At 41.1% G+C, this 12,985-nt stretch overlaps 1 protein-coding gene across 8 annotated transcripts in view; it reads left to right on the forward strand.

The window, feature by feature from the left end:
• Window positions 1-11,473, forward strand: part of AKAP9 (A-kinase anchoring protein 9) — a 173,761-nt gene extending 162,288 nt beyond the window's left edge. For 7 of the 8 annotated variants that reach the window (XM_053655099.1, XM_037136468.2, XM_053655098.1 and 4 more), the window contains 10 exons: window positions 305-973; window positions 1,381-1,586; window positions 1,916-2,021; window positions 3,488-3,670; window positions 4,875-5,075; window positions 6,243-6,475; window positions 8,388-8,473; window positions 9,573-9,702; window positions 10,231-10,370; window positions 10,939-11,473. In XM_053655099.1, the coding sequence (XP_053511074.1) occupies window positions 305-973; window positions 1,381-1,586; window positions 1,916-2,021; window positions 3,488-3,670; window positions 4,875-5,075; window positions 6,243-6,475; window positions 8,388-8,473; window positions 9,573-9,702; window positions 10,231-10,370; window positions 10,939-10,973 (1,989 nt within the window). In that variant the 3' untranslated portion in view covers window positions 10,974-11,473. The remainder of the gene's footprint in view (window positions 1-304; window positions 974-1,380; window positions 1,587-1,915; window positions 2,022-3,487; window positions 3,671-4,874; window positions 5,076-6,242; window positions 6,476-8,387; window positions 8,474-9,572; window positions 9,703-10,230; window positions 10,371-10,938) is intronic. The other variant, XM_053655095.1, reaches the window with a different exon arrangement.
• The last annotated feature ends 1,512 nt before the right edge of the window (window positions 11,474-12,985 follow it).

Genomic DNA, 12,985 nt, shown 5'->3' on the forward strand with positions numbered 1-12,985 from the left:
TTTTTAAAGGTTATTATTTCTAGAAGAAGTATACCCTGCTTCCTATTCTTAAATCAGAAATGGTTACTATTAGGAGGGAAAGCATTACTTAGCTTCTCTGTCTTTTATTTATATTCTTTGATGAAAATCACCTAAATGTCTAAATAATAATGCTCTAACCAGTGAAAATTTAAGTTAGTAAACTGGATAATCAGTGGTATTACCAAATACTACCAACTTAGCATTAATAAAATCACAATTGTATGTATTTATAAAGTATTTTTAATAATAGTAACAAATACTTAAAATCATTTTCTCCTATAAGGATCTGAAATTTTCACTGGAGGGTCAGAAACAAAGGAATATTCAGCTAAATCAACTTTTGCAACAACAGAAGCAACTACTAAATGAATCACAGCAGGAAATGGAATCACAAAGAGTGCTATATGATGCCCAGCTAGCAGAAGAACGAGGTCGAAACTTAGAGCTTCAAGTGCTGCTTGACTCCGAGAGAGGTCGGATACGGGAAATGAGCAGCACCCTGGACCGGGAGCGGGAAGTGCACGCGCAGCTGCAGCGGGGCAACGACGACACTGGGCAGCCCCGGCCTTCCTTGCCCTCTGAGGACCTCCTCAAAGAGCTGCAGAAACAGCTCGAGGAGAAACACAGCCGCATAGTAGAATTATTAAATGAGAGCGAGAAATATAAACTGGATTCGTTGCAGACAAGACAGCAAATGGAGAAGGATAGACAGGCTCACAGGAAGACATTGCAGACAGAACAAGAGGCCAACACTGAGGGACAGAAGAAAATGCGTGAGCTCCAGTCCAAAGTGGAAGATCTGCAGCGCCAGCTGGAAGAGAAGAGGCAACAAGTTTATAAGTTGGACCTTGAAGGAAAGCGACTGCAAGGAATTATGCAGGAATTCCAGAAGCAAGAACTAGAACGAGAAGAAAAGCGAGGAAGTAGAATTCTGTATCAGAATCTTAATGAGGTAAATTGGCCGTTTGTTTTAAAATATTTTAAAAGAATATTGCAGCCCTTTGATCATATAATTTTGATATTAGATTAAATTATTTTAAAAGCTGTGTACAAATCACGTTAAAACAAAATCTATGGGCATTTCTTTGGAGTAGAAATAATACAGCAGCTCCTCACATACCATCGTTCCATTCAACTTCATTTTGTTGTCACATTGATGAGATGCAGTGAGAGCCTAAAACTCTTGTTTGTATCAATTAGCCTATGGTAAAATTAGTTTCATTATACATGATTTTACTTAAAGTCACAGAAATGTTGCTTTCAACAATTTTGAAAGCTTACTGTAAATTGTGTTCTCTTAAGAAAGAATGCTGTTTGTTTATACTTACTGCTTTTTCTTTTTCTCTCCAAAATTACCAGCCAACCACATGGAGTTTAACCAATGACCGAACTAGAAATTGGGTTCTTCAACAAAAAATAGGCGAGACAAAGGAATCAAGCTATCCTAAACTGATTGAAATGAATGGAGGAGGAACCAGCTATAATCACGAATTAGAAATAATCGAACAAAAGCTTCAACATGTGGCTTCAAAACTACAGCGCCTTGCCCAGAAAGCCTCCAACAGGTCTGACTTTGCTACCTGACCATTGGAGAGAGTGTCTTAGACAAGCCGGACAGAATCTGCCTCTCATTCCTAGCTAGCCAAGGGTCGGGGAATGAAAATTTTAAATTAATGCCTGCTTACATTAGGAGGCTATATTTTCTAACAAAACTCATGTACCTGAAAACAAATATGTTAACACCTTGATCCAGGGAGAGAGAACACTTAATGTAAAGGAGAAGTGATAGGTGAAGCTGAGTGTTGCTCGATCCATAATGTTGGTGCCAGCCAACACCACTGATTGAGATGTTTTGACTTTTTGTCTTTTTTCCTTTTTCTTTTTTGTTTTGAAGACTACAGTTTGAAACAGCAGATGATGAAGATTTCATTTGGGTTCATGAAAATATTGATGAAATTATTTTACAACTACAAAAATTAACTGGCCAGCCAGGCAAAGAGGTACGACTTAAAAAACTTTTTGTAAGTAACAAGAAACAAAGGTTTAATGGAAACTGTATCAATTGTTTGAAACTAGCACTGTATTTTCTAAAGAGTTTTATTTTTACCTTTTCATTCATTTTGAATATTCAGTGTTGGCTCTCCCAATAAAAGTTGACGAAAGCTTGAGGAAATTAACTTTCATTATCATTATTGAATAATTATGTGGACCTCTTGTATTATGATAACCAAGTTTCTAGAAAGATGAACCCGGCTGCTACCCTTAGCATTCGATGAGTGTCACTACCGTCTTCACACTGGTGAACCTGGTGAATCTTTTCAGCCCCTTTTGTCTTTGGAGCATTTGACACTACTTCTTCCATCTTAAAAACTCTCTTTCCTTACTTTTGTGTCAGTATTCTCTCATTTCTTCCATTCTTTCATCAGCAACCTTCATGAGCTCCTCTTCCTCCTACCCGCATCCACTTTTTCCTCTAACTGTAGCCATGAAAGCTTGTTCATGTATACAGCCTGAGTTTCTCAGTGGACGTACTTATTGAACAGATCGTTACATTGGGCACCTGTTATGTACCAGGTATTACCCTGAGTTTTGGATATACAATAAATAAATCTGATTAAAAAATCTCCCCTACATGGAGCTTACATTCTAGTGGACCACCTTTGTCCTGTGGTCCAGACTTACATTTTCACTTAGTTATTAGACACCTTTCTTTGGGGAATTGTACCCCATAGTGACCCCTTAGGAACCTCACAGACACATTCCAAACTGAGCATTATTTTCCTTTCCTGCCCCAAACCCACATTTCCGGTCATGATATCACCAGTTTAGAAAGCTGAAAGCCACCATAAGCCCACCTCGCTCCACTGCTGCTCGCACATCCAAGTGGTCACTAAGTCCTGTGCCGTCTGCCTCCTAGATGTCTGTCCTGTGTGCCCTAGTCACTGCCTCAGGCCTTCACATCTCCCACCTAGACTGTTGCAGTGACTTCCTGATGACACCAGGATTTATCTTTGCTAATCTAATCTACTTTACACACTTTTACTAAAGCATTCTTTCTAACACATAAATTTTGTGTGTGGCATGCTCATGCCTACAGCCCTTCATGGCTCTCCACTCCCTGCATTTAAGTCTGTCGTCCACAGAGTGAAGGCAGCCTTAACTCTAGCTCTACCAAGCAACTGTGGCTCCCTAAAATCACCCTCTTGCTCAAGCCTTTGTGCCTTTACACACACTGTTCCTTCTGCTTAATATACGTCTCCCTGTCTTCTTTCCTGCCTGGGGAATTTCTACTTATTATTTAAGGCTCAACCCAAGCACCACTTCTTCATAAGATTGTTGTTCTTAGTGCTGACCACATTTTGTGTGCATTATTTATAAATGTTATTATAAGTGTTTATTATAAGTGTTTATTATTATTTATAAATGTTAGTGTTTATGCCACTTTTTGTCTGTTTTATCCTTCTAGCCTACTTCAGTGTCCCCAAGTACCTCTTGTGGCTCAATGACTGAAAGACTACTAAGACAAAATGCTGATCTAACAGGACATATCAGTCAACTGACTGAGGAAAAGAATGATTTGAGAAACCTGGTTATGAAGCTAGAAGAGCAGATCCGGTGGTATCGACAGACAGCAGCTGGCAGAGATTACGTACGTCTATTTTTAGCATAGCCATATTAGAAGTAGTGCAGAGTTTCAGATTCTGCAGGCTAATTTCAATTCTTACCCCTGCTGATGTAAAAATATTAAGTATCTGATTACTTGTAGAATCACTGGAAAGTTTTATAGGAATGACAATACTGTTATAATAGTAATAATAGTAACAGCAGCTATTACTTATCAGAAGCCTTCTGTGTGTCAGAATCTGGGTTTTATACCTTCAGAATCTGTAATCCATGCCCAGCAGCCTTGACATGAGAAAACAGAAGTCAGCAGTCAAACCAAGATCAACTTATCTATACAGCCAGGTCCTCTGCTGCCTGTGAACTAACAGCAGACACATGTTAAATGTTCAAATTTGAACTCTGGGTGTTCTCATCAGTTATATATCAATTGTTGTTAATGGAAGTGAAAGGTGTCATTAAATTATACCATATTTTTCGGACTATAAGATGCACCTCCCCCCCAATTTTGGAGGAATAATGGTTGTTAATGCTGCCGTTGAGTTCTGTTTACATTTACATTGCTGAAATATTTATGTTATTAAATATTTTACCACATTTTTGCTTCAATTTTTTTGTCTGTTTTCCTCTAAAACCTAGGTGCGTCTTATAGTCTTGAAAATATGGTATATTTCAATTTAATAAACTACTCTGGGAATTTACTCAATTTTTTTTTCATTTAAGAACTGCAGAATAAACTGCTGGCTGCGTCATTGCCCAGCATGAAGATAGGGAAGACCTGTCAGACAGCTCTGTCTTCCTATACACTGGCACGTCCCCACAGCTTCCGCAGGGTCCACTCCCTGGGCACGTGCCAGGTGGTTTTTCCCCCACGTCTCCAGTGTCCTGTTGCAGGTCCACACTCAGCCCCTGGGCCCAGATGGTCCGTCTCTTAAATCTCTAGACTTTTTCAGTTCCAGGTTCTGCTAAATCTAAGTACCTTCTCTGGGGTTTAGGCTTTCATGAAGATTTTTAGTTGCAAAGTTAACCTGCTTGGCAAAGGACCATATACTTAAAAGTTAGTGTATATTCTTTAATGTCAGTTGAGATTGGCTTTGAATGTTCCTTGTCAGAGGTTGAAAAACTGAGACTTCTCCATCTCCCACAGTGATACATCTAATATGTTTAAACCTGGTTTTTGTTTAGAGACTCACTCTTAAAAATCAATTAAGTAAATAGGCTCTGGTCTCCAGTCTTCCAGGTTTTCATTCACTGGTGGCGCCAACATTGAAGCCATCATTGCTTCTGAAAAGGAAGTCTGGAACAGAGAAAAGTTGACTCTTCAAAAATCCTTGAAGAGGGCAGAAGCTGAAGTGTACAAACTGAAAGCTGAACTAAGAAATGAAGCTTCACTTCAGACTCTGAGCCCTGACCCTGAGCACGCCATTATAAAGGTAGGAGGCATCTTCCACCTGAACACATGCCCAGCAAAGCTGGGGTTCTGCTTTCTCCTTGTCTCATCCATCACTCACTGACCTTCGTTCTGCAGACTGAAATTTAGGTGGCACTCAGAGTGTGTCTCTGGGTCTCTCTCTTCAGTCTGTGTCATGAGCGCAGGTCTCCAGCTGGTCACAAAATAGCTGCAGCGAGGAGGCACGCCCAGACCTGGGACCAGATTAAGCTCATTCATGGCCACAGTTGGCAGCACCTGAGCTCATGATCCTCATTCCCCCAGCCTCACCCCTTCATCCCTAATGACCAACAGAAAAGGTATCTTTTCAGCTCCCCACAAAAACTCTACTACTGTCAGTACCAGATTATCATACTCTACAAGATGGTAAGCCCTCTTAATAACCTCTGTACTGACAATGAATGTTGTAGTAAAACTACCTTAGTCAGTTAACATAAAATCCAAAGCAAAAAGGAAGAAAAATTCTTGGAATATTTATTCCAGCTATGGAAAAACATAAATTTCTGACTCTTCAAGGGACAGAAAACAGTAACAGTGAAAATGTTAAATAGATCCGAAACCATAATAATAAAAGTAGGTCTATACAATTAAATTTAAAAACTCAGACAATAACAGAATGACAACAATTTTTGCAATAAATATGGTGAATGGGGCTAATATCTAAAATAAAAAGCATAACTACCAGGTTACCATTCAGACTCCATTGGCTAAAAAGAGGCAGAAGTATAAAGTTAAAATTAATTATCTTTACTTTCAACTTAGCTGTTAAGGTAGAAAACAGTAGTAGGGTACACCTGCCATTCTACTACTACTGCTTTTTAAAGAATAAAAGCTAAGTTGTCTTCCTCTAGAGAACAGTTTGAAGGAGTTTTTCAAATTTTTTTATTTATCTATTTTTAGAGAGAAGAAGGAGGGAGGGAGGGAGGAAGAGTGGGAGAGAAACATGCATGTGTGAGAGATAAAGCGATTGGTTGCCTCTCTCACACCCCCATCCAGAGATCTGGGCCGAAACCCAGGTATGTGCCCTGAGCAGGAACCTGACCAGTGAGCTTTTGGCTCGCTGGCTGGCACATAATCCACTGAGCCACACCACCCAGGGCTGAATGACTAATTAATAACATCTTTATGTTCTTTCCTTCTGTAAATGTAGAGAATTTATGGTAAATACCTGAGGGCAGAGAGTTTTCGGAAAGCTCTCATTTATCAGAAGAAATACCTGCTGCTGTTGCTGGGTGGCTTCCAGGAATGTGAAGAGGCCACCCTAGCTCTGCTCGCCCGGATGGGGGGGCAGCCGGCCTTCACGGATCTAGCAGTGATCACCAACCGTCCCAAGGGCTTCACCAGGTTTCGGTCAGCTGTCAGAGTGTCCATGGCAATTTCTAGGTAAAGCGCTTGAAATAAAACTCACTTTAATAGACTCTTCTCTCTTCTCTGCTTGTGGTGCTCTGTCTTCATACTGTATTAGACATCACTCCGGCATGCCTGCGTCTTGCTCAGTTCCCGTCCTGTCAGCAGGGACACCTTTGTTGTCCCTTAGATGCCCTGTGAAAGGGGTCGTCCCGGATGCAGGCAGCTGGTGGCTCAGGGCTGGCACATCCAGTCTAGACTGTCTTTTTTGTTTCTCCCTACATCTGTCACTGAGCCCTAAACCTGAGTAAGCCCTTGAATTAGTCCAGATATATGAATAAGAGGTGGAAATGTTTTTGAAAAATTACTTAGGCTGTGACATACATTTTCTTTTCTTTTTTTCTTTTAAGAGAGAGAAACATTAATGTGAGAGAGAAACATCAGTCAGTTGCCTCCCTTTCATGCTCCCACTGAGCATGAATCTGCAGCCTAGGTATATCCCTGACCGGACACTGAACCTGCAACCCTTGGTGTAAGGGACGGAGCTCCAACCAACTGAGCCACCCGGCCAGCGCCATATTATACATTCATTTTCTTGAATTTTAAAATAACCCACCTTGGGGCCCGGCTATAGAAAGCCCTGGCACAACTCTCCATAAGGCCAGAGATTAGCCTTCAGGGTGTTGGACTGTACAACTGCTTTCGTCACTCTTTTTCTTGAAGTTCCAAGCAAAACTGTGGTGCTCATTTCTCTTGTCTGGCTGAATTGGAGTCAGAATGACACTGCCTTGGGCGCCTGGCCCGCTGCAGTGCTGACGTGCGGTGTACTCCCTGGCACCAGGCTTCTTCATGCCTCCCCTCTCTTTTGTTTCTGTAGGAGCAAGTGGTCTCAAAGGAATTTTATTTTTAGCGTTCCTGTGAGGTCACATCTGATGTGTTTTCAGGGGTCTTGCCCTTTTTTCTTTACCTATTTTTTTAAATATGACTCAGAGTTTTCTAACTAGAAGCTGTCAGAGATCACGTAGTCCAGAATGGCATTTCACACATGAGGAAATTGAGTCAGGGAGAGGTTGCAAGGCCAGGAGTGACAGAACCGGTTCCACCTGCTCCCTTCATCACCTCCTGCACCTTGTGCAGAGTTAGGCACTCAGAGAGGCGTTGATGGGAATCAGCGCCGGAATGCTGCCAGCAGCTCGCCCCTGGTGGGGAAGACCGATGTGCCCGTCAGTTAGAAGGCACTAAGTGCGAGTCACAGGAGTTAGCCATTAGTTTTGATTAGAAGAATTTGGCAAGTCTACATGAAAGCCAGTTGCCATCGGAGGACTTCACTATGCTTCCTTTTCTTTTCCTCTTACATGTTCACTGTATTTGGACACCTTGAAATAAGTTGGAATCAGGAAATCAAAACTGTTGCTTCAAAAAGCTCATACCAGGACCGGGCAGGCAGCGACTCGCCACAGCTTGTTAAGACACTGCTGTCCTTTCCCTTTTGAAGCCAGTGCCGTTTCCCATCCCGATTACAGAGCCTCACTCCCCTCCAGCTTCCCCCACTCTTACCGCCGGTTTGTGGGTCTTTCATTCTCCCTCCATTTCTTCTGCCCTTCAATCTCCATCTTCTTCTCTGTTCACTACTTCTCATCCAGTCTCAGCCCTTCCACTTTTCTTTTTCCACTTTTGCCCTCCATCTCTTGAGCCCCACTTACTCCTAAAGCCAGAACTGATGTTGGCAACACAAGAGACCTTTGGTGCTTCTGGGGAAACCCTGTTCTACACTTAATTTTGCCACAGACCACGGGGACATTTGCATAGTTTGGGATTAGGCAATCATGTGATTTTGAAATTTGTTTCACATCATATTTAAATGTATGACTTATTTTTTATGCAAAGTATGTATGTATACTATACATTATAGATAATGCTGTGACATTTTTTCTGGGATATTTTTTAGAATGAAATTTTTGGTTCGACGGTGGCATCGCGTCACAAGTTCTGGTTCCATCAACATTAACAGGGATGGCTTTGGACTGAGTCCAGGTGAAGTGAAAATAGAATTTTTTCTTCAGTTTATGCTTGTCTAAAATCACTGCGCGTGTCACACCTCCCAAACGATGTTGTCCAAAGACAGAGAGCCCCTGTTACTAAGCAGAGGACCTCGCTGTTTGAAAGAGTAATAGTAGCTGATTTTTGCGGAGTACTTAGTCTGCACTAGGCCCTGCTTTTTCCATGTGTTCTAATGTATTCTCCCAGTTCTGTGATGTAGGCAGTTACTCTCATCACTACAGATGGAAAACTGAGGCATGAACAGCATCTGTCATTTGCTTCAGTTACCCAGTAGGAAGTGGTGGAGTCAGCCTCGAACCTGGGCCATCCGGCTCCAGGACCTGCTCTTCCCACGATTGCATTTAAGGCTCTGGTTCAAGATAGACTTGCTGTTCTCAGTCATATGGAAGAGTTACAGCTTGAAGTTTTTACAGTTTAACAATATTCCCACAGGTGTCTGAGTGTACCGATAGGTTACATAATAATGGTTGACAGTTGAAGTTCCTTCTCTCTGCACCAAGAAGTGGAAACAAACATTAGAGCTTCAGCATTTTAGCCGAGCTATGTGCTGCTGTGAAACCACCTGTGCACCTTCTACCAGGAGCTTAGTACGAGCAGCAGAAAGGAAATCTACCTGGGGTCCTAAGCAAAGTGTTTTGAAATGTGAATCTAAGCTTCAGAAGCAGCTGAAATTTGTGACATAATGAGTTCTATGTTTTAAGTTAGCAAATCTTGACTTTGGGTTTTTTCTAGTAAAGTCACTAGAATGGCTTGGCTTCATTAGTCTAATATTTTTTTTATCCACATCATCTTTTCCCCTAAACCAGGCACCCTTTTCCTCATCTCTCCTTATAACTAAGTAGTTTAATGGTTTCTTTTCTTCGAGCTGTAGTTTTGGATTAGCAGAAGTACTCACTGAAAGTTAAAGTAACATATCTACTGGGTTTTCTCTCCTGCAGCGAGAATAATTGAAAATAACTAAACGGAAGGTAGTGTAGTACAGCGTAGTAATCTTTTGAGCCTTGATCTGTTCTGTAGAAGTTTTTCAAGGACTTGGTATTTTTTTAACAAGGTACCTTTCACATGACTTCAGGTGCTGAAAAGACTGACCTGTTTTATCCTTCTCCTGGTGGCCTAGAGCTGTATGGAGAACCAAGGCACACCGCCTACCGCTCAAGATCAGATCTGGACTGCCCTAGGTCTCCTTTACCATTTCAGAATAGGTAAGAATTGGATGAAACTTGCTCAGAGTAGTTAAAGGTACAGATACTTAATAAAGGACAGTGCTAGGGCTTTGACTTCTTTCATCAAACTAATTAAGTATCTTCAGGTATATGGGATATACATAACTGGTTTCCACGGGTATAAGAAACAGTTGATCAAGTGTTACTTAGTAAATGTTATAGTTTAGGCATTGGGAAAAATATTCATTAAAATTGATAGTCTCTGGACATTATGAAAAAACTCAAGTCTGCATGACAGGATGCATTTATGTAAAATGCAGCATTTATTGAGGACCTCTGTGACAGGCGTCGTACTGGACATTCTCATGATGACTCAGTAGCTGCTGCTTTGAATTTATTGAGGAATTGTTACCGTTCTACAACACAAACTCAAATGTATGGGGGATACAGACCAGGCAGTGTACTGGTGGTCGACCTTTTGAGGGCAGGGTGGAGGGCGGAGTAGGTAAGTTAACTTGCCTTGTTTCTGGACAATTTGGATTCATGTTTATATTTTTAATACCATAGGTACCCAGGCCCTTCAGCCGACTTAAATCCTGCTTCCTTGGCATGTTCTCAGCTTCAGAACTATGACCCTGACAGGGCCCTGACGGATTACATCACCCGGCTGGAGGCACTGCAGAGACGGCTTGGCACTGTGCAGTCAGGTACTCTTGGCTTGGCCGTCGGCACACTGCCAGTGTCTTAGGTAGACCCACAGCTAGCTCCCTTTTTTTTGAAACTCCTTGACCTTCCTCATTCCGGTAATCAAATCCTATAGGTCAGTGCCTGAATTACCAGGTGAGACTTAGCAATTTAAGACAAGACATGATTAATCACCCCAGATCCCACTCCTCCCCAAAAAGATTCCCTGCTGTCTTCACTCAGCAGATTGATAAGCAGATGGAAATACACAATGAGGCCCTGGTCGGGTAGGTCACGTGGTTAGAGTGGTGCCCCAGTGCACCAAGGTTGTGGGTTTAATGCTCTATCAGGGCAGGGCGCACACAAGCAGCCAAGGAATATGTAAATAAGTAAAACAACAAATTCATGTTTCTTTCTCTCAGTAAATTCTTAAAAATAAAATCTGTTCAACTATGAAGACTTTTTAGGAAAATAAAAAGCATTATTTTTATATGGAGGGTAATAGTAATTTGTCCCTTCATGAACTAGTTGGTGTGGTATAGGTAACAATCTAATTTGAAATCATTTAAATATCCTGGTTTTCTCTCATAGGTTCAACTCATTTTCATGCTGGCATGAGAAGATAATCCTTTGAAATCGAAGTGATTTTAAACAAATTCCCTTTTGTAAACCAATGGTTCTTTTGTGCTTTTGTACCGTGGACATTCAATGGGACCAACATGAACACAGCTTACGATTGTACACAAATCCCTTGCCAGCACATGAAAACAAACTGGAGTTTGTACATAGAAGCATTGTGTATGTATTCATGCACAATAGTCCTTAAATTACATGTGTATTTGTGGAATGCTAATTTAAATGGTTAAATTATAAACCTGGTGTATTTATCAAATGGGTGAAAAGATTAAACTTTTGCGCATTATGACACTGCTGAATGTGTGGCTTGAGGTGTCCTGCACTTTTCTTACGAGGCTACTGAAGTTACCTGTTTCTGCCTAATATATTTGCTACTGGTGATGATGACAGATATCACTTGTAGAGACCTATTTTTGTATAATGGTAGAAGTTTTGACTTTTATGGGGTATTTTGTCAAGTACTGAAATAAAAATGACTTCACCATTTTAACCACACTGTATTGGAACCCTCTTCATTTTTAACTATGCCATAGTTCCTGGTGCATGTCTTAGTCCATTCTGGCTGCGCTAACAGACCACCACAGACTGGTTGCCTTACGAACAACAGTTTATTTTTTTCACAGTCCTAGAGGCAGGGAGGTCCAAGGTCAAGGTACCAGCAGACTGGTGACCAATGAGCCCTGCTTCCTTGTTAATAGCCTGCCATCTTCTTGCTGTGTCCTCATAGGACAGAAGGGGCCAGGAGCTATGAAGTTTCTCTTATAAGGGCACTAATCCTATTCGTGGGAGCTCCCCCCAGAAGTCCCTGAAAAAGCCCTGCTTCTGAATACCAACAAATTGGAGGCTACAGTAGGTTTCAACATAGGAATGGGGGGAGGGGTACACAAATACTCCGCAGTCTCATCACTTATCTATTTAGGACTTTGAGGTTCAGAAAGTTGTCCTAATCTACTAGATGCCATTGGGATTTTTCTCCTTCCATTGAGGAAGAATTGTCCATTTGCCTTTGTATCAACTTTACATATATGTAAAGTATTTGTTTAAAGCTATTGACACATTGGTACTTTTGTGATTAATCCTTATTTGCTCTATTTCATGTTACCTCACAAAGCCATGTCCACTAAGATGATGCAGAACTCATTTAACTCAAATAACTTTAAATTTTATTAACCACAGTACAGTAAACAGTATTTCTCCTGAGCTAGATCCAGATTGGGAATCCCTCCCAGCGGTAAAATAAACCGGTGTCATCTTGGAGTCCTCCCTGATAACCCAGCAGTGCACTGAATCAGCAATAGTAATAGTAGTTGATGCTTATAACCAGATTTTTGCCTTATTGTTGGCTGTATTCTCTGATTTATACCAACACAAAATAGGCTATGGAAATGAACTGTACATTCTTGAAGATTTCATAGTACCTAAATTTTCCGTGAGCAGCTGGGCTCCAGTAAGAATAACAAATGTATTCTGAAGCAGATAGTTGAAGGTGAGGGTGTGGGCAACACCTTTCACAGTCACCAGTCAAGGCTCTTTACCCTGAGCGAGAAGGAAGAGATGGCCCAGTGCTCTGCCCGATCCCCGTTCACTCCATGTTTGACTGTCAGCCTTTCTGACATTAGGCCTCTGCCACCAACTTGTTAATGCCTATCAGTTCTTAATCTATGATTAAAAACCACACCTTTTGACTTTAAAAGCTCTTAGCTCTCAAAAATAAAGTATTCGCGCTAAACATAAACTAGGCTTTCCTCAGGGTTTCAGCTGTATTTGTGCCATGAATCTCTCCTTGCTTGTGAAACTATTCTCAGAATAATGCTTTTTAGACCTAAAATATGGGGCCAGCACAAATAACACCCCTTTTTATTACAAAATCTTTTATTACAAAATCATAAGCATGTAATTCTGGAACATAACAATATCATAAGCACAGTATGACATTTTAGGTGAAATGTTCAAATTCAAACCATAAATTACTAACACCCATATTACCCTCCAACCACACTCA

The sequence above is a fragment of the Artibeus jamaicensis genome, unplaced genomic scaffold (assembly GCF_021234435.1).
Source record: "Artibeus jamaicensis isolate MK-2021 breed Jamaican fruit bat unplaced genomic scaffold, CSHL_Jam_final contig_923, whole genome shotgun sequence".
Classification (NCBI taxonomy): Eukaryota; Metazoa; Chordata; class Mammalia; order Chiroptera; family Phyllostomidae; genus Artibeus; species Artibeus jamaicensis.